Here is a 19,331-nt window from a genome sequence, read left to right as displayed (position 1 = left end):
ATGAACCCCCACAGTCCAATATCATACAGTAAGCTCTTGGTCAGAAGACAAGTCTCAAGCTGAACAGCTGCTGTAAAGTTAGGTGTGTTACCAAACAATCTTCCTAGTATTAAGAAATAGGGAGAATTATATGCTTTATGTTATTTATTACATGAAGTTCACTGTATACTGCACATATATGTGCCTGTAGTCTGCAGAATGCTTTTTACAATCTTTTTGGTTAAAACAATGTAAAACGTATCCCTTCTTTCCACTGTAATTTATAGAAAGTTGTTTGAGAGATTGTTATTTAAGACTGCTGCTTAGCAGTAAGTGTAGGGGAATCTCCTAACCTTTGCTACCTACAGAGCTGTTGTATGAAAATTGCAGTGTTACTTGCAGGTTAAGGTTTCAATTGGTTGGGGCAAAAAAGACAGCTAGTCTAAATAAGATTAAGTATAGTCAAGCAGGAATTTGAATGAACAGGTATTTCTTCATTGTTTTAATTTATTTAGAAGCCTATCTTTTTCTTTTTTTAAAAAAAAGCATTTAAAAGATCTGTCATTTAGAAGAAGAATTTAGTATTTAGTTTGTGTTTCTGGAGTTCAGACTATAGCAAGAGAACATACATATGTATTAACTAAAAATAACTGTTTGGATACAGAACAGTCAGACTTAAGCTTTTGGTTTTGACTAGTGCTTAAGAAAAGCTGGTTTCTAGTGTGTGAATAGTTCAATACATTTTTCATGTATGTACTGATTATTGTATGTGCTTTCATGCATACTGTCATACAGAGATCCTTCTGAGTGGCACAGTCATATAGTTTGGCATAGCTGAAAACCAAAATAATATCAGAAGGAAAGGAGAAGAATAAAAAGAAAAACTTTCTATATGCACCACTGAAATTTTTAGACTTTCTTTGTCTGAGAAGGCACAACAGTCATGCTAGCAATAAACAGATTTGAGATAGGTGACGTACCATTGTTTTTAGGTAACCTACAATACAAACTCCAAAGTATTGTGATAGTACAAGAAAAAAGTCTTATGTTTTCTGAGGGAGACAATCCAGGAGGCACCTGAAATGTGTTGAGGACAACTTCTCGAGTCAGGTAACAGATGGGCTTGCCAGGGGGAATGCAATAACGAAACAGTTGCTTGAACTTGTTGGTGACATCAGGTTTGGAGGCTGTCTGGGCTGTAGTGAGTGTACTGTGGTCAAGTTCATGCTCCTGAGGGTTATGAGACAGGCAAAAGGTAGAATTAGGATGCTAAATTTAGGAAAGTTAGCTTCCAGCTCTTCAGTGAGTTAGTCAACAAAGCACCCTGTGAAATTGTCCTCGTGGGCAAGGGTATAGAGCAGAGATGGCAGGTATTTAAGGAAGCATTTCTTAGGGCACAGTAACTACATCCCCAGGTTTAGCAAGTGAGGCAAGGAAGGCAAGAGACCAGCATGGCTGAACTGGGGCCTGTTGGTCAAACTGAAGAACAAGAAGAAAATCCATGGGCAGTGGAAACGGGGACAGGTACTGTGGGAAGAATGTAAGGAAGCTGCTAGACTGTGTATGGAAAAGATCAGGAAAGCCAAGGCACAGCTTGAACTAAACTTGTCAAGGGCTGCCAAGAAGAACAAGGAAGCCGTCTATGGCTATCTCAACCAGAAAGGGAAAGTCTGGGAGGGCATGACAAAAGGGAAGCTGGTAAGAACAGACAAGGAGATGGCTTTTTTCCTCAGTCTTCTCTGATAATTGTTTGGAAGAAACTGGGGAAGCAACATCCCTCCTGCTGCAAGTGAAGATCAGGTATGTGACCACCTGAGGAGCTGGAACGTGAGAAATCTGTGGGTCCTGATGAGTTGCATCCTGGAGGGAATCAGCTGATGGAGTTGCCAAGCGACTCTCAGTAATATTTGAAAAGCTGTGGCAATCAGTTGAAGTCCCCGGTGACTGGAAAAAACGGTACAAAGGATGACCCCCCAAATTACAGACTGGTTAGTCTCACCTCTGTGCCAGGAAAGACTGAAGAATCAGGTTACAAAATGTGTATGATAATCATGTTGTTGTTTAGGAATCCAATGTATTGAGTAGTTCTGATGGAGACTGGGGAATTGGAGAGAGAGAGACTCGTGAAAATCCTTGGAAGCTTACAACATCCTCTCCGACTCACTACTCAGGGACATTTGATCACCCACGGTCTGGAAGATTTTTGGGAAGCAGAAACAGACTGGTGAGAATTTTTAATGTCTAATAACTTTCTAAAAGAGAGTAGGGATTTACTGTTACCTTCTCAACCTAAAAATCTGCCAGTGGAAGCTCACTGTAATGTTTCTAGTTTAATACACTTTATTGTGTCAAAATGGAGGGAAATGAGAAGATGGCATTATTAAGGAATTACTCAAGGATGAAAACAGTAATGTGTATTAATTTTACTCTTAGTTAAGAAATAAAGTGAGGGCGGCTCATTTAATGTGTCCATTTAAAAAAAGTCGTGATTAGTATCTTTATAAATGTTGTAGTCTGACAAATGACAAAATGAATATTTTTTATACTTGTTTTTATTGATTATTTCAAGCATGTAGTGGCTTTTTTGATGTTAGAAGCTTTGAGATTTGATCAAGTTCATAGTTTTGGAGATGTGTTTTTGGAGAAAATAGAGACTGAAGTCTCACATGAGTGAGGTCTGGGACTTGGGCTTAAACAACTTGTCTTAACTGGCATTCAAACTGTGCCCTAACAGCCCCACAATTCAAATAATTTGCTTTTTTGAAGTGTTTGTGCTCTGCAGTCAAAATAGAACGCTCACAATTTCAGCAGAAACAGTAGGAAACAGAGTAGTTTTGTTGGGAGGGATCTTTAGAGATTACAGAACCATAGAATGGTTTAGGTTGGAAGACCTTTAAGGTCATCCAGTTCCAACCCCTCTGCTATAGGCAAGGACACCATCCATCTAGACCAGGTTGCTCACAGCCCCATCCAGCCTGGCTTTGATTGTTTCCAGGGAGTTCGCATTCAGAACCTTGCTGTCCAGCGTGTTCCAGTGTCTATCCTTACAGTAAAGAATTTCTTCCTGACATCTAATCTAAATCTACCTTCTTGCAGTTTAAAACTATTTCCCCTTGTCCTATCTCTATCTGCTTGTCACAGATACTGTCTGTCACTGTGACACCATTACACTACCCTTAAAGAAGTCCTTCCCCAGCTTTCCTGCAGGCCCCTTCAGGTACTGGTAGGTGGCTGTGGCGTCTCCTGCTCAGGCAGGGGGATTGGACTAGATGATGTTTTAAGGTCCCTTCTAAATCCTGACATTCTGCGATTCTGCTTGCCTTGAGATCTGTAAATCTATGTTTGAACATGGTTAGGGCATCTTAGAGGTCAGGAATGTCTTTTAATATGGGGAAAAAAAATGCTGATTTTAATAAGAATCAACTTTAGATGGTAGACCTGCATAAGTACAGGTTGTATAATACTGTTAAATAGAAAGAATCTTCATTTAAAAATTTTTTTTACTAGTTTTGTGGATCTTCTGTTACATACACGGTTTCTCAATGTCTTAGGCTATGAGAAGTGAACCTGAAATACTGTATCCATAATCTTTTCTTCAATTTTTTTTTTTTTTCATTTCAGTCTACATCTTCCTCCTCTCATTTTACATCTAGTTGTTATGATGATTCTGAAAGAACTCAGGGAGCATATTCAAGACTGCATAGCCAGCAGCAAGATAGTCATTCAAAGCGACCTAAGCTGTCTTGTACATCTACCTCTTCTGTGAGAAGTAATGGCTTGACTGCCTTTTCAGGTGAGAATTCGAATGCTTGAGCTGAGCTGCGTGAGAATTGTCTGAGGGTAGTAAGGTCTGGGTTTATCAAGCTCTAAAATAGTTGCGTTGAAATATTACACTAATATTATTCTTAAATATTGAAAGCTGATGCTCAATAGAGTTTTATTTTCACGTTTATGGGAGTATCCAAAGCAGTGAAAATGCTGCGAGTATGGTTTTCTGAGAACTTATTTGTACTCACAACTTAAACATTACCCGTACCTATTCCTTTTGCACTGAAGCTGAGCTTCATGTCACAGATTGTCTTAAATGTTTAAGGTTTAAAGAAAAGAATGAATGAGATTGTTTTGATTTCAGGAGTCAAATGGTATTGGTAGACCTATGTGTGTGTAAAGGACCAGCAGAAGGAATATCCTTGTGTACTCTGTATTTCAAGAAGTATAGTGCCATGGAAGGTTAGACCGTTGTTGGTACAGGTCAGAGAAGAAATAAGTGTTTTTCTTTTTTGTTTTTCTTTTTTAGCAGTCTCATTTTACTCTTCAGGCCAAGTTAAAAAAAAAAAAAAAAAAAAAAAAAAAAGAAAGTTCTAAATAAAGAATGTTTTCAGGAGAAGCTGAGATTTCCGTTAAAGCTGCAAAGAAGTATGTGATACATGGACACATATAATTTAAGCAGATACTTGAATAATTGAAGCAGTCTGCCAACAAAAGTCTAAAATGGCCAGGAAATAAACAGCAAACTTATATTGAAAATATTTCTAGAACATCTTGAAACAAACTGTTAGAGCCATTCAAATTATGCTTGTGCATAGAGATCAATTTTATTTTTATATCCCCTTATGGAATCATATGACTACCCAAATAAAGGCTAATAAATCCTTGCTCAAAATCCTATACTATAGATGCTTCCTTACTCTTCGTAAGCAAAATGGCCATTATTAATATTTCTTGTTATAGTCTAGAACATCCTTGTTTGATTCTCAACTGTTGACCTAAATTTGGATTTAAAATTTAATGGTATAATAAATTAATGGTGGATTTCTTTGGTATGAATTTTGTCCAGTGCTGAAGTATGTACTGTATCAGAGTGGTCTTATTTTTCACTAGCAGCTTCAACAGCTACCTCTTTAAACTGAAATGTTGTCTCTGTGGTAAGAGAAAGAAAAGTATTTGTCACTGTTCTTAAGAGGTATGTCTCAGCTTCACTTATTTCTGGAAGGTCAGTCGTAGTAGCATTTAAGAAGTGTCAATGGATTGGCAGCATTTATTAGGACTGAGGCTGCTGTTTTGCCTAACTGTGAAGCTTATTTAGTGATAGGCTGTTTTGCATTGCAAGATCGTACTTCTGTTTTATTACTTTTTTCTACTGAGGTACCTCTCACAACTAAGCGCAAGATAAAATGAGTTGCCAGCATCAGCAGAGTGCAGCTTTATTCTTAGCTTTTTGTTGATAGCTGGCCATTTGATCAACTTAGTGGTATCATGAAGCTCACTCTTAATACAAAATAACCATAATATATGCCTGTACGCCAACTAAAAAAAAAAAAACAACCATGGGATTTATTTTCTTGTTTCGTTCTAGATTCCTCTTGGAGATATAGTAGGATTCCGAGATCTTCATCTGTGATGTTTGGTTCCCTGGGAACTGAGCTAGTGAGAGAGCGAAGAGAGTTAGAAAGAAGAACAGATCAGTCCTTTAATAATCTGGTGGATCATAGCTACAGAAACAGTGACTTTTCATCTTCAACATGTACGTATTATAGAAATTATAGCTTGTAAACACATAGGCTGCATACCTATTATTTTCTTCCTGTGTTCTCTGAATTCTTCTTCTTTTTTTTTTTTTAAAGATCTATTTAATTTTTAAAATGCCCTTTTAAATAAAGCTTCCAGGTACTGGCTGTAAGGTGGGATGGTACAAAGATGGTAACCGATATTCAAAAGGTTATTTATAAGGAAAATTCACCGATATTCAAAAGGTTATTTATAAGGAAAATTCACCGATATGGATGCCTTCGCTGGGAAATGCTGAGGCAATCTCCGAGAGATGCTGCCTTAGAGGTGGTCAGCCCTTAAATGGGCTAGAGGAGATGGAGTCAAGCTCTACCCCTTCTGGGAGCACAGCTAAATTACTCTCACCTGTGCTCCCACAGCTGACCCAACACTTGCCTCAGCTGATTAATCAAAAGTTCAGGCTGTGATTACCAATTTCCCATACATATGCCCTTTAGATAGTGATCAGCACTGGTCATATCTTCTCCCAGCTATCTCTTCTCTTGGCTGAACAAGCCCAGGTCTCTCAGCCTTTCATCATTAGGGAGATGCTTCAGGCCCTGATCATTGTAGCTCTCTGCTGGTCTCCAGCAGTTGACTGCCTAAATTGGGGAGCCTGGAACTGGACACAATAGATAATCTTTCATGACCTCTCCTGGCACTGATATCAGACAGACCTGTAATTTCATGGAATCATAGAATCACCAAGCTTGGAAAAGACCTACAGGATAATTCAGTCCAACCATCCATCAGTCACCAATAATTCTCAGTAATTTGCTGGATCCTTCTTCCTACCCTTTGCATAGATGGGTATTATGTTTGCTGACCTTGTCAGCTGGGACCTCCCTGGTTAGCTAGAGCTGCTGGTAAGTTTTTGAAAGTACCTTAGCGAGCACTTCTCCAGCTCCTTCATCACCCTTGGGTGGATTCTGTCTGGTCCCATACATTTGTATGTGTTCAAGAGGTTTAGTAGGCTGCTAACTATTTTCCCTTGGATTATGCAGACTTTATTCTGTTCTCCGTCTTTCTGTATTCAGTCTCAGCACACTGAGTACCCAAGGAAAATTACAGCTTACTAATAAAGACTGATTCATTAAGTAGGAGTTAAGTACTTCTGCCTTATATCCAACCAATAAAGAATGAAAATTCTTTAAAATCAGATATACATTTAATTTAGTTACCATTCGATTTCTGCTATCCAAAGTCAATAATTCTATGCTACTTTCAAGTAGTGTTTTTAACCACAGTTCTTGATGGTCTTATACGGAGGGCAGTTTCAGTAGTTTGTTGTAATAAATGGAGAATGTGTTTAGTTTTATGCATGCATTTGCATTGGTGTAGGGAGCCTGCTTTGGCAGGGCGGTTGGACTCGATGATCTCTAGAGGTCCCTTCCAACCCCTACAATTCTGTGATTCTGTGATTTGTGAAGGTGCTTTGGTGTCTGCTGTATTCCTGTCTTCCTCAGTCTACAGGCAGAATAAACCTTTTGAGTTATAAATTGTAGTTGGTGGGTTGTTGGGTTGTTTTTTTGGGGTTTTTTTTTGTTTGTTTTTTTGGGGTTTTTTTGTTGTTTAACATTTAAGTGATATTCTCATCTAGCTTCTGACAGATTACTAGTTTTCACTATTTTCACATCAGTATAAGACAGTGAATTGTACCCTGATAAACTGAAGATTTTAGGGGTTTATGTTTCCAGATTGTTTTAGGAGACTGACAACTGTCCTGGTTTCAGTTTGATAATAGAATTATAAAACGTTAATTGAAACTTAATAGTATTCTGGAATTTACCTGCTGACACTTAGGACATAGCCATAATGTAATAATTAGGATATGTCTTGACATATTATTTTCCTCTGCTTTCTTGCAACAGATTTTCAGGATAGGCCTGCCTCTACATATGCAGAAGGAGCAAGACCAAAAGAGAACTCATTAAGTGCTTTGAGGCTAAATGCATCCATGAACCACCAGTTGCCTTCTGGTCATCAGACATCTTTTTTCAACAGAGACTCTAACATAAGATCTTCAAGGACCAGCTATTCTTCAAGACAAAGGAGAAATGAAATAGAGTCTCCCCAGAGGAACGTATGCCAAACATTCTCTCGTTCTGCCACTAGAGGCGAAACTCCTTCAAGTAGTTCTGAAAGGGTTTTATCTTCTCAGAGGTCATTGAACGATGCTGCAGCTGACGGTGAAGGAAGACGCACAACCAGACAGTTGCTGTCTCGTTTAGCATCTAGTATGTCATCTACATTTTTCTCTCGAAGATCTAGCCAAGACTCATTGCAGACAAGGCCATTAGGCTCTGAAGAGTCATCTCTTGTCCAAGGAGTTCAAGCTTCTACTCTGTCTAGCACTAATGGAGCTGCAACAGCCGAAGCTCCAGGACTTCATACATCTGAAGCTTCTCAGGGATTTAGTTTTCTGAGACGAAGATGGGGTTTATCAGGAGTTTCACAGAGTCTTAACGCTGATTCAGATGGGGAAAGCTACAGACCAGACTCTGAAAGTAGGAGCACAGGGTCCTGGTTGTCATCATCTTTGAGAAACAGATGTACGCCACTCTTCTCCAGAAGACGGAGAGAAGGAAGAGATGAGTCTGCAAGAATCTCTACCTCTGATGCAGCTAGATCACAGCATGTTTTGAGGAGAAGAGAGTCAGGTGAGGAGACCTCTCTTGAAGCATCAGATTGCCCTCCTAGGGCTTCTGTTAGCAGACCACCAACACCTGCAGTATCTGGTATTCCTACAGCTACTGCCTCCCCACCAGATTCAACCCACAATAGGAGAAGCTCTGGAATTCTGCCTGGTTCTCTCTTTCGCTTTTCAGTGCCTCCAACATTAGGAAGCAGTCTATCTGACAATCTTATGATAACTGTAGATATTATTCCTTCTGGCTGGAGTCAGTCTGATGGACAGGAAAGTGACAAGTCCAAAGTACCACCTTCAAGAGATCCAGAAAGGCTGCAGAAAATTAAAGAGAGGTAAATTTGTATGTTGTGAGATAATTAAATATGTTTGACTTAGCATGACAGGGTTTTCTGTAGTCTTGACATTAAAACCTTAATCAGAGAGGAATGCAATTCAGGACTGTTACCTATGGGCTCACTTTTGTCCTCAGAGAAACTTGCTTTTTAGTCCTCGCAGATATGAGAACAGTTCGATGGCAGAAATAGATGTTATAAAAATATGATGTGAAATGTGCCACAGTATTTGTTGATATTCCTTCATATTCAGCTTGCTTTTAGAAGATTCTGAGGATGAAGAGGGTGACCTATGCAGAATCTGTCAGATGTCCTCTTCAAGTGCTGACAACAATTTAATAGAGCCGTGCAAATGCACTGGAAGTCTGCAGTATGTTCACCAGGAGTGCATGAAAAAATGGCTGCAGTCCAAGATTAATTCAGGTAAAGCAGGGTTCGGGTTACACGGGGAGGTTTACCAGTAGGATTGCTCTAACGAGTGTGAAGAAATGCATTTGAAAAAGGAATAGTCAGGAACAAACAAATGCTTTTAAAAACATACAAAAAACAAATGCAAAACCAAAGCAAATAAAACCAAGAACCACTGCGGCACTTTTGGATTGTATGTGTGTCCACAGTCTTTTCTTGGGGTTATTTATGAGAACTGTATATGTCATTGCTGGAATTACAGTTTTAGGATTATCTGCTAAGCTGTTAAACAGAATGTAACACTTCAGAAGAATGTAGGTTACTTTCACACTGCACTGCCAGTTTTGGCAAGTTTGTTCCCTGCACTCCCCTCATGCATTCAGTTTCTTATAGCCAGTCTGACTGTAGCAGAATGATAGGAATTTTAAAATTTAAAAAAAAAAAAAAAATACTTAAAGCTTGACAGAGGATAAATATTCCATGGTTCTGATGGTAGCAGATATTCACTGTGTTTACACCAGAAGCCTTTTTTTTTTTTCCCCCCCTAATTTTGCTTTGTGAAATAAAGCCAGGAATGAATGTTTGCAGTGCTTATGTAATTATGTCCTGCATTTCAGATTGTTGCAATTTGACATTGACTTGTTAATTTCCCCTTGCTCTTCCCTGACAGGTTCTTCTTTGGAAGCAGTAACTACCTGTGAACTGTGTAAGGAGAAGTTGCATCTGAATCTGGAAGACTTTGACATTCATGAACTCTATAGGGCACATGCAAATGAACAAGTTGGTATATTTTGCTTAGTTTGCTAGGTGTTGATTTTGTGCTGGGAAATCAGTCCCTTTAGAAAAGGATATTTCTCCTTTTTGGAAGGACTGTTAAGCACATAAAGTAATGCCACTGTGCAGCTACCCTTGGAAAGGTTAGTCAGGCACTGGAATGCACTGCCCAGGGAGGTGGTGGAGTCACCAACCATGTAGGAGTTAAGAAACGTTTGGATGTTGTGTTGGGGGATATGATTTAGATGGGAAGTATTGGTGATGGTTGGACTGGATGATCTTCTAGGTCTTTTCCAACCTTGGTAATTCTGTGGTAGATACATCACTGACATTCTGAATGTTGCTTTTGATTTCCTTTAAGGCAGACTATGAATTTATCAGCTCTGGTCTCTACCTTGTGGTGTTGTTACACTTATGTGAGCAGCGCTTTTCTGATATGCTTGGAACTGCAAGTGAGGCCAGCACACGTGTCAGAGTAAGTATGCTTTCATCTTATGTAAGGAGTTGCTCGTAGTGAGAACTTGGAACTAGACTGTTGCCTTGAATGAACTAGAAGCTTGATGCTCATGAAGTTGCTCTTATTTGAGAAATATGTATCTAAAGTGGTCTGGACTTGTCTGATGTAGTAATGTGATCAATTTGAAAGTAATGGTACTACTTTAGCTACTCTGTTGCAAAATGATTTTTGTGCAGGTTGTTGATAGCTTTGTATGTATGTTACTATAAATACTGGGGATCTGGCCCAAACTAGAATGTTCACCTTCATCTGAAAGCAATGTGCATTGTAGATTATTTGGATATCTTACTTGACAAATGTTTCTCATTATGCCAGTCTACACTGCAGAGGTTTGGACCTTGTAGTGCTGTCAGCCAGCTTGGGCCTGAAGTATGTACTTCAGTGTTAACATTCTGAAGCTGCCTAGTAGTACTCTGACTTTCTGGCATTAGTCAGAGTTCACACTGGTTGGGTTTGACTAGATTGTTATCGCTTAAATGGCTTGACATGGAGGTGTAGTAAACAGACCTTTTACCAGTAACAGACCATAATTCAAAATCATTCTGCATTTAATTTTTTTAAGAACTAACAATAGAAAGCTTGTCCACAGCTCATATGAATGCTTGCATAGCACATAGTAGGCTTTTGAAGTTGAGTCAGGACTGTGCTGAAATCTTTTATGATATTAGAGCAGTAGTCCCCATTCTCTGGATACCTGAGAGAATAGCTTGTTTTCCACAATCTGCAAATGAAATGTCTGTTTTCTTTCTCTGCAATTGTAGGGACAAGATACATAATGTAACTGTAGCCAGTGTATACTGCAGCTTATTAGCTTGAGTGTATTGCAGAAATATGATATTTTTAATGTGTTTGATCGGTGTTGGCATTATGTTGTAGTGAGATGTTGTATTTTAAACCACTGAGAGTACCCATGCATGTTTGATACTGAGAGCACAGCCAGGCTGTGGTTATTTTTGTTTCCTATTATTTGGTGTGTGTCAACATGTGGTGTATCAGTTAAAATGCAATGTAGGTTGTCGCTGTGATGCCATGTTCTTCTGAAATATAACTGCCTCTGTTGCCTGATGGGTAATGCAATTTTAAAACTTTTATTTATGACTGTAATCTTTAATGTATTTGTGTGTGTGTTTTTGTTTTGTTTTTGTTTTTTCCCATTACCCTCGTTCACTACAGGGCTCTATTTTGCCATATCAGTGATGTTGGCAATTGCTTACTTGTGTGCAACTCTTGAAATAAATGTATTGTACAATCTGTAGAATAACAGGAATATGACATAAACTGTTACTAGAAGTACTTGACAGAGTGGAAGCTAAAATAACCGTGCATTAGGAATAGAAGTCTAATGTGTGGGACTTGAGATTTAATTTTGCATTCATTTTGTAAATTGGGAAATGGCTTAGGATAAGTGACTTCCGGAATGAAGCTTTCCAATATCAAAAGTGAAGAAAAGGTGAAGATTACTTCTTTGCTAACTTGTTGCAAATTTCTGCACATAACTTTGCAACTTTTAAACTACTTTCTCTCTGCCTTATTTCTAGTTTATTAACCTTGCAAGAACTCTTCAGGCACATATGGAAGATATTGAAAGTAGGTGCTTCCCCTCTTCTCCTCCCCCCCTCCCAATGGATCTAGTCAAGGTTAAATGAATACAATCCTCCTTTGCCAAGAATCATACTACCAAAACTAGTTACTGAAAATTTTATTTTATTTTATTTTTTCCAGTATCAGTAGAATTATTCTAAGTAGAAGCTGATATTAAGTCTCCATGATTGATTTCCCAGCACCATACAGTTTAGACCATGGAAGTGTTTTCTGCCAGTAATGCCAAGATTCCTGACTAGTAACAGTGTATTCTAGTAGTATGAAGTCATGGAACTGTTTCTGACCTTTAGGCTGTAACCATTCTCTGAGTCCTAGTAGAAAAGACACAGCTTAAGTTTTACTGTGCTTGGATTATCATACTTTCCTTGCCATTGTTCCCCTGGTTTTCCCCATGCTTTTTTGGTCTACATATTCCTTTATCAGCACTCCTCATTTCTGTGTGAAATGTAAGAGTTCTCAGCTTTGGCAGAGGGCTAGCTGACTTTTTGCCTAATGTTTTTTTAATGTGATAAAATGAAAAAACATGCTGACTTACAGTAAATGTAGCTTGAATCTGAGAATTGTTTTAGGGCATTACGAACAGACAGTGAGAAGGTAGATGTTTTTCTAGCTTGTGTTTGTCTGTGAAGATGCAGTTTTGTGTATAAATGGATCTCACAGTACATAGGACACATTTGGTGTATGATTAAAAATGCTTTAAGGAGCAGAGGAGAAATTGTTTACTTTACAAAGCATATGATTATTTTGCAATCAGAGCATGTATGAGAAATATTCTCTATAACAAAGGTGGACTGGAATTCAAAATTTATTGTTAAACTACTTCATTTTTATTATAGTCCTATAGAGAAATTATTCTTAGTAAATGGTATTCACAATGTAATTGAATACACATTTGAGTGGGGCTTTATCTAATTTGCAGCTGAGGAGTACTGAGTTTCAATTTATTACTTGGCACTATTTAAGTTACGTTTCTCCTCAGTGGATGGGGAGAACTGGTGAAGTGAGTAGATGGATCGTGTTTCCCTCTTTGTGTTCAGAGGGAGAAAAATCACTTAAGGGCAAATAATTTCAAGAAAATAGAGTTAGTTTAGATGGGCAACTTAGATTAATTGCTCTTATGCCCGAGCTAACACTTGACAGACCAACTGTAGGTATGTTTACTGAGTTTTTCTCACCGTTGACAGCATATATTTGTCCTTTGAGTCACCTTTCAACAACAGAATCCTACGCATATGGGGACACTGTTGAACTTGCATATGCTTTAAAGAATGGGAGTGGAGAGAGGAGCTGCTTCCAAGTAGGACTGGCTTAATTGCATTAAGCAATGTTTATATAAGAGTCAGAAAGTAGTTTTAGAAACTACTTAACCTTTCTAACTATTTTGGTATATAAATCATTATCTCCTATGGGGTCGTTTCTTCCCTTTGTATTGGGTGCAGCTGCCATGGATTGAATATACTTTTGTAACTGCAGTTGGAATTAGCAACTGTGAACATTATGTAATAAGGTGAATCTCAAGCATAATCAAGTTTTCTTCCTTTTATTTTGAGGAGAAACAGCAGGAGGGCGCTGCAATTTATAATGTGGAATTTGGATTTCAAAATTCTGCATTTTTCAGATATGAGATGCATCTAAAAATTAGATAATTATACAATATTTGGACAGGTGTTACACACAGCTATTGGTGTTAATAAATCACCTTCATTTCCACTGTTCATATTAGAATACAAGTGCTCTAAATTCCGAGAACCTTTATGAAAGCTTCTGATTATATTCTGTTGTTCCAGCAGCTTCTGAGGATGATTCTGAAGACTGATGCTGGTGTAACTTCTATGCTGAAAGAAACAGAAGTGCTGCAGAAATGCTGAATTGACAAGAACAACATCAACATGTATTTGTTTTTTGCTCTCCTTCGTAAAAAGAGCATTGAAAATTACTGTAGATTTTGAAGCATTGTTTAATTCACAATCAGCTGCCGCACTGTGCAAGTGGATTTAAGGATTTAAGAACTATTCAGCATGTGTGAAGATTTTCTATATGTATGTGTGTGTATATATATACATACAGTATATATATGCACACACGTATGTAAAGCAACTTCACTTTTTAAATGAAGGTATGCTTCATTTTGGGAGATGTCAGATTTTGAGTATATAAGAAGGCTGTATCTCTTCCTTTCCTTCTTACTGTAGTCACATTTCTGGTTTTGTCTATCAAGTTTTGCTCCTCTACTGGCACTAAGTGGTTATTGTGGGCTTTGGGGCGAGGGTGGGGGAGGGAGGGTAGGGATGTTCTTGTACCTAAACAGCATTTTTCTTTAATGCCTCTGTTACCACCTCATATGATAACTGATTGCTTCCAGTGTTAATAAATGAGCAGGAGGATGAGCAAACTACAGTAGAGACTGTTTGGTTTCCAGTTTACTCGAAGAGCATTATTTAACTGAAAAAGCAATAAGAACTCGCAGTGGTCTTCTGATGTTTCGTGTTAATGTTTTTTATTTACTGGTTTGGAGATTATATTTGATTTGATGTGGGTATTCTGATGGAATATTGCAGGTGTAAACTCTTGCATTTCAGCATTCCTGGCAGATGAGCAATTTGATAATGACCTAAGGTTGTTCAGTTCAGTCAGACCTTTTTAGGTCCCACCTTCGCTGTTCAAACCACTGGTTATCAATGTGTTTTCTAGTGTTGACACTTCTTTATAAATAAATTGAGAATGAGGTATGCATCTCAATTGGTACTGTCCATTTTATTTATACGTGGATGGCTAAGTACATAGGGATGTGGTTTAGTGGCAGTATCAGGTGGTTGGTGGACGGTTGGTTTAGATAGTCTTGAAGGTCTTTTCCAGCATTAAGGTTTCTGTGATGCAGTGAGCTGTGAGAACACGCGTTATCTACCAGAACAGGCGTTTGAAACCTTGGAGAAGTGTCTGTGCTTGTTTGTTACTGATGTTTGCATAAAAACTTACAAACATTTTGACCATTTGGAATTGAAATGCTTCATTTGTTTACACGGAATATCCTGTTCGCCCGGTTCTGTGTGTTGTTGCTGTGCTGTGGCGGAGCAGTGCTGGTACGGGCTGTGTCGCTGTGTTGTGCTGCCCTGGGCTTCTGGCTCCGGGCTCCGGAGTGAAGTGACCGGTGCCTGCGCTCAGCAGGTGCTGCCATGGCGGCACAGTGTGTGCGGAGCCGGCAGCGCGCACTGTACGCGGTTACAATGGCGGTGCTTACATTGGCTCTTGTGGCAGCGGCCGTGCCGGTGCGGGACGCGGCTGTGGGCGGGGCTGTGCTGACAGGCCGGCACGGGGCGGCCGCATCCCCGCGGTAATTGTGAGGGGAGGGTGGCAGCGCAGCCCGACGGGCCCGGCCCGCTGCGCCGGTACCGCCCCGACGGACGGAGGCGCCGCTGCCGCCCGCTGCCGCCCGCTGCCGCCCGCTGCCGCCCGCTGCCGCCCGCTGCCGCCCGCTGCCGCCCGCTGCCGCCCGCTGCCGCCCGCTGCCGCCCGCTGCCGCCCGCTGCCGCCCGCTGCCGCCCGCTGCCGCCCGCTGCCGCCCGCTGCCGCCCGCTGCCGCCCGCTGCCGCCCGCGCTCCTTCTGTCCCCGCTCCCAGTCCGCGGCAACAGGGCACCGCCCCGGAAGGACTCCTCGCGCCGCCAGCACTTCCGGGGCAGCGCCATCAGCACGGCTGCCGCCATGACGTCGCTCCGCGCCTTCACCTGCGACGACCTGTTCCGCTTCAACAACATGTGAGTGAGCCCCGGCCCCGGTAACACAGCGTGTGAGTGAGCCCCGGTAACACAGCGTGTGTGTGAGCCCCGGTAACACAGCGTGTGTGTGAGCCCCGGTAACACAGCGTGTGTGTGAGCCCCGGTAACACAGCGTGTGAGTGAGCCCCGGTAACACAGCGTGTGTGTGAGCCCCGTCCCCGCTGACACACACACACACACACACACACACACACACACACACACCCCGTTGAGCCCCGTTCCCGGGCTGTTCCGTGCTGCCGCTGATCGCCGCTTTCTCCCCGCAGCAACCTGGACCCGCTGACCGAGACCGTATCCTTCCCGTGCGGCCGGACGGGGGGAGGCGGCGGGGGGCGCCGGCCGTGCCGCTGTCGTGCTCCTTAACGGCGGTTCGCAGTACGGCATCCCGTTCTACCTGCAGTACCTGGCGCACTGGCCCGAGTACTTCATCGTGGCGGAGGCACCGGGCGGGGAGCTCATGGGTTACAGTGAGTGCGGGCGGGGCGGGCCGGGTCGGTGCTGTCGGTATCGGTGCTGTCAGTGTCAGGGTATCGGTGCTGCCGGTATCGGTGCTGTCAGTATCGGTGCTGTCAGTATCGGTGCTGTCAGTATCGGTGTATCGGTGCTGTCAGTGTCAGGGTATCGGTGCTGTCAGTATCGGTGCTGTCAGTATCGGTGCTGTCGGTATCGGTGCTGTCAGTGTCAGGGTATCGGTGCTGCCGGTATCGGTGCTGCCGGTATCGGTGCTGCCGGTATCGGTGCTGCCGTCGGGCAGTGTTGGCAGCGGAGGCGTCGTGCTGGGCCCGTCCCAGCAGAGCTCCATACCCGCCCAGCAGTGCGCCCTGCCGGGTACGCGTCCATGTGCCGGTGGAGCTGCGCCGTGTGAGCCGCAGTCGCACAGAGCGGCTGAACCGTAACGATGTAGATACACCCGGTTCAGCCGCGGTCGTTGCAGCTGTTTATTATCGCCCCGATGTGTGACGGTGCTGATGGAGGCGCTGCCGTGCTGACGCTGTGTGTGTTTCAGTCATGGGTAAAGCAGAAGGATCCGTGGCTCGGGAGGAGTGGCACGGGCACGTCACTGCGCTCTCCGTGGCACCGGAATTCCGGCGGCTGGGCCTGGCTGCCAAACTGATGGAACTGCTGGAGGAGATCTCAGAGAAGTGAATATTACACTCGTTTCACACTGATCTTTTTGACTGTTCTGCCTATAGGTCCCTGCCCTTGCTTTAGGTATATCATAAACATGAAGCACACCCAGAATCCTCCATTAACTAGTGCCCTGATTTCCTTTAGTGACAGGAACAGAATGATGGATGTTCTTTGGTAGCTTAAAATATTTTGATGTCTATGAAAACCAACTTCCCAGCACAAATAGGAAGTAGCAAAGATGCTGTATAAAATGTCCTTTCCTTAGTAGGAAGGGAGCTTCGTAAAACATCACCTGTTTGCTTTTTGAAGTAGCCGGTCCGTAAGTTAATGCAACTGAAATGCACCTGAAGTATAGTGTTAAAAAAAAGTGAATGCTTTACAGAAATAAAGCTTGTGTGGGTGTTTAGTTTCTCCTGTTCTTCCTGTTAGTAATTCTGATGTCACTGTCGGTCATTTGACCATCACCATTACTTCAGGTTTGTTCCTTGTTCAAGGAGCACATCTGTTACTGTTGTGAATGATGTCTGCTGAGTGCACCGCCACGTCAGGCTGTTTCTTGGTCTGAATACAGGTTGGCAGTTCTTAATTGGCAGTTTGTTCACCTGCTCGTCCTTACCATGTTTTATTCTTTTTTTTCAAAGAAAAGGTGGATTTTTCGTTGATCTCTTTGTGAGAGTATCCAATCAGGTTGCAGTAAATATGTATAAGCAACTGGGCTACAGCGTGTACCGGACAGTGTTAGAGTACTACTCTGCTAGCAATGGGGAGCCAGATGAAGATGCTTATGGTAAGTGCTTGTTCTGCCTCAAGTTGAATGGGAAGGTTCTGATGCTGAGCGTTCCAAGAGTTGTTTCTATGCTTTTTTTGTTTGATTTTTAGTGTGAAAAAATGTAGTTGGTTGTTGTTGAATGGAAATTTATTTACTCCTGTAGACAGGTTTGTTTCCTGCTGAGCTTTACATTGTTTTAATCCTGCAGTTCACAGATCTTATAGCATCTGTGGTAAATTAAATTCGAGACAGTTAACAAGTGGAAAGATACCTTATAGGTAAGATTAAATAACATAGTTACTTACCTAATTCTTCTTGTTAAAGTATGTTCCTGCAAAGCGTCCAGGCCTATCCCTAATGTTATTAGGGAAGATAATAGCCCTGTTCTTTTATGGCTCCCTCTCCCCCTTGGTAACAGGGACTTGAAATGTTATTGTCCCAGATGTCCTGTCTAAATCATGACAGGAGTTAACAGACAATAGTGACAGAGATTTTTCAATTCAAAGGGTAGAGGACACGATCATTTCAAATATATTGTGGGTACCCCGTTAACTAAACTGAAGCAACTGTCGTTTGCTATTTTTGGATGTTTTTGTTTTTTTTCCATTAAGTATCTTCCACAAAAGCTTTTCTGGGTGTTTATTTTTTCATTTGAGATAGAATCATAGAATATCCTCAGTTGAAAGAGACCAATGAAGAATACTGTGAAATACAAGGACCACGGACAGACACCAACCATTGCTGCAGATGCTTTAAGTCCTGGTTTTGTCCTCTTAGTCTAACGTTTGAATTTTGTGCAGTGCTACATTTCAGCTGTTAACAAGATGCTGATCTTACTGTAATAGCAATTCAATTAGTATCGCTTTGTGCTATGACTCTTGTTATAATTAATCTTTTCCTTTACCGCAGATATGAGAAAAGCTCTTTCGAGGGACACAGAGAAGAAATCAATTATACCTCTACCCCATCCTGTGAGACCAGAAGACATTGAGTAACTGAAAGCTGTGACTCTCCGACTACATACAGAGAGGATCACGTTGTTTCTCTGCCAGCCCATTGAGGACTTAAGGATGAGAAATCTTAGGGTTGATCTTTTTTTTATATGAAACACCAAAAAAAATAAGAAAAATGAGAAGCCGAAGTACACTGCTTCTATCCATAAGAGCTGAATACCTTTTGCATTCATTCTTGTGATTTTCCTTTCAGACACTGGAAATGTAGCCTATTAAATAAGTAACCCCGGCCGTGGCTTTCCTTTATTCCCAATCACCAGCTGTCATTAGTCAGTACGAATAAAGCTCCCCAAACGCCCTTATTCATGGCAAACATCAGTCACAGGGCGGTGTGGGTTGGAGGGGCCACCTGAGCTGATCTCATTGCAGTTAGTGCTGCAGGCAGCGACAGCTCCAGCCCAGGCTGCTCACAGCCCGGTCCAGCCGGGCCAGCAGCGCTTCATAACCTTCCCGGTTCCCCTGTCCCGGTGTCCCAGCACCCTCACAGTACAGGATTTTTCCTGCCGTCTGCTCCAACTCCACCTTCTTTCAGTATAAACCCGTTTACCATCATCCTGTCGCTACCTGCCCCAGCTCCCCTGCCGGCCCTGCTCAGCACTGCAAGGCGGCGCTGAGGTGTCACTGGCCGTGCTCCATCCCATAGCACTGAGCTGTCACTGGCCGTACTCCATCCCATAGCACTGAGCTGTCACTGGCCGTGCTCCATCCCATAGCACTGAGCTGTCACTGGCCGTACTGCATCCCATAGCACTGAGCTGTCACTGGCCGTACTCCATCCCATAGCACTGAGCTGTCACTGGCCGTGCTCCATCCCATAGCACTGAGCTGTCACTGG

General features: G+C 41.9%; 2 protein-coding genes across 19 annotated transcripts in view; both read left to right on the top strand.

The window, feature by feature from the left end:
• Positions 1–14,542, top strand: part of MARCHF7 (membrane associated ring-CH-type finger 7) — a 33,928-nt gene extending 19,386 nt beyond the window's left edge. For 2 of the 17 annotated variants that reach the window (XM_085552019.1, XM_085552017.1), the window contains exons 3-12: positions 2,045–2,203; positions 3,601–3,772; positions 5,336–5,503; positions 7,398–8,186; positions 8,355–8,508; positions 8,762–8,931; positions 9,587–9,696; positions 10,056–10,165; positions 11,746–11,794; positions 13,600–14,542. In XM_085552019.1, the coding sequence (XP_085408145.1) occupies positions 2,045–2,203; positions 3,601–3,772; positions 5,336–5,503; positions 7,398–8,186; positions 8,355–8,508; positions 8,762–8,931; positions 9,587–9,696; positions 10,056–10,165; positions 11,746–11,794; positions 13,600–13,677 (1,959 nt within the window). In that variant the 3' untranslated portion in view covers positions 13,678–14,542. Of the gene's footprint in view, positions 1–2,044; positions 2,204–3,600; positions 3,773–4,116; positions 4,231–5,335; positions 5,504–7,397; positions 8,509–8,761; positions 8,932–9,586; positions 9,697–10,051; positions 10,166–11,745; positions 11,795–13,596 lie in introns of those variants that run through there. The other 15 variants (XM_085552016.1, XM_085552015.1, XM_085552021.1 and 12 more) reach the window with 14 other exon arrangements.
• Positions 14,543–15,480: 938 nt separating this feature from the next.
• Positions 15,481–18,725, top strand: NAA20 (N-alpha-acetyltransferase 20, NatB catalytic subunit). 2 transcript variants are annotated; one of them, XR_014947855.1, is made up of 6 exons: positions 15,481–15,562; positions 15,850–15,874; positions 15,960–16,050; positions 16,590–16,795; positions 17,356–17,501; positions 18,393–18,725. XR_014947855.1 is itself a non-coding variant. In XM_015850291.3 (6 exons), exons 1-6 carry the CDS (start codon positions 15,510–15,512, stop codon positions 18,476–18,478), a joined length of 537 nt encoding a protein of 178 aa, XP_015705777.1. In that variant the 5' UTR covers positions 15,481–15,509; the 3' UTR covers positions 18,479–18,725. The 2 variants fall into 2 exon arrangements, 1 of the variants encoding a protein (XP_015705777.1); XM_015850291.3 differs by having other exon boundaries at positions 16,590–16,725.
• The last annotated feature ends 606 nt before the right edge of the window (positions 18,726–19,331 follow it).

This window comes from Coturnix japonica, chromosome 7 (assembly GCF_054131305.1).
Source record: "Coturnix japonica strain WE chromosome 7, WE-NBRP24, whole genome shotgun sequence".
Taxonomy (NCBI): domain Eukaryota; kingdom Metazoa; phylum Chordata; class Aves; order Galliformes; family Phasianidae; genus Coturnix; species Coturnix japonica.
The sequence above is the reverse complement of the archived record's forward strand: the minus strand, read 5'-3'. Positions and strand labels throughout refer to the sequence as shown.

Coding starts and splice junctions, on each gene's coding strand:
- NAA20 (XM_015850291.3), top strand. CDS start 15,510: ATGACGTCGCTCCGCGCCTTCACCTGCGACGACCTGTTCCGCTTCAAC. Junction 16,051..16,589: donor CGGGGAGCTCATGGGTTACA/GTGAGTGCGGGC, acceptor TGTGTGTTTCAG/TCATGGGTAAAGCAGAAGGA. Junction 16,726..17,355: donor CTGGAGGAGATCTCAGAGAA/GTGAATATTACA, acceptor TTTTTTTCAAAG/AAAAGGTGGATTTTTCGTTG.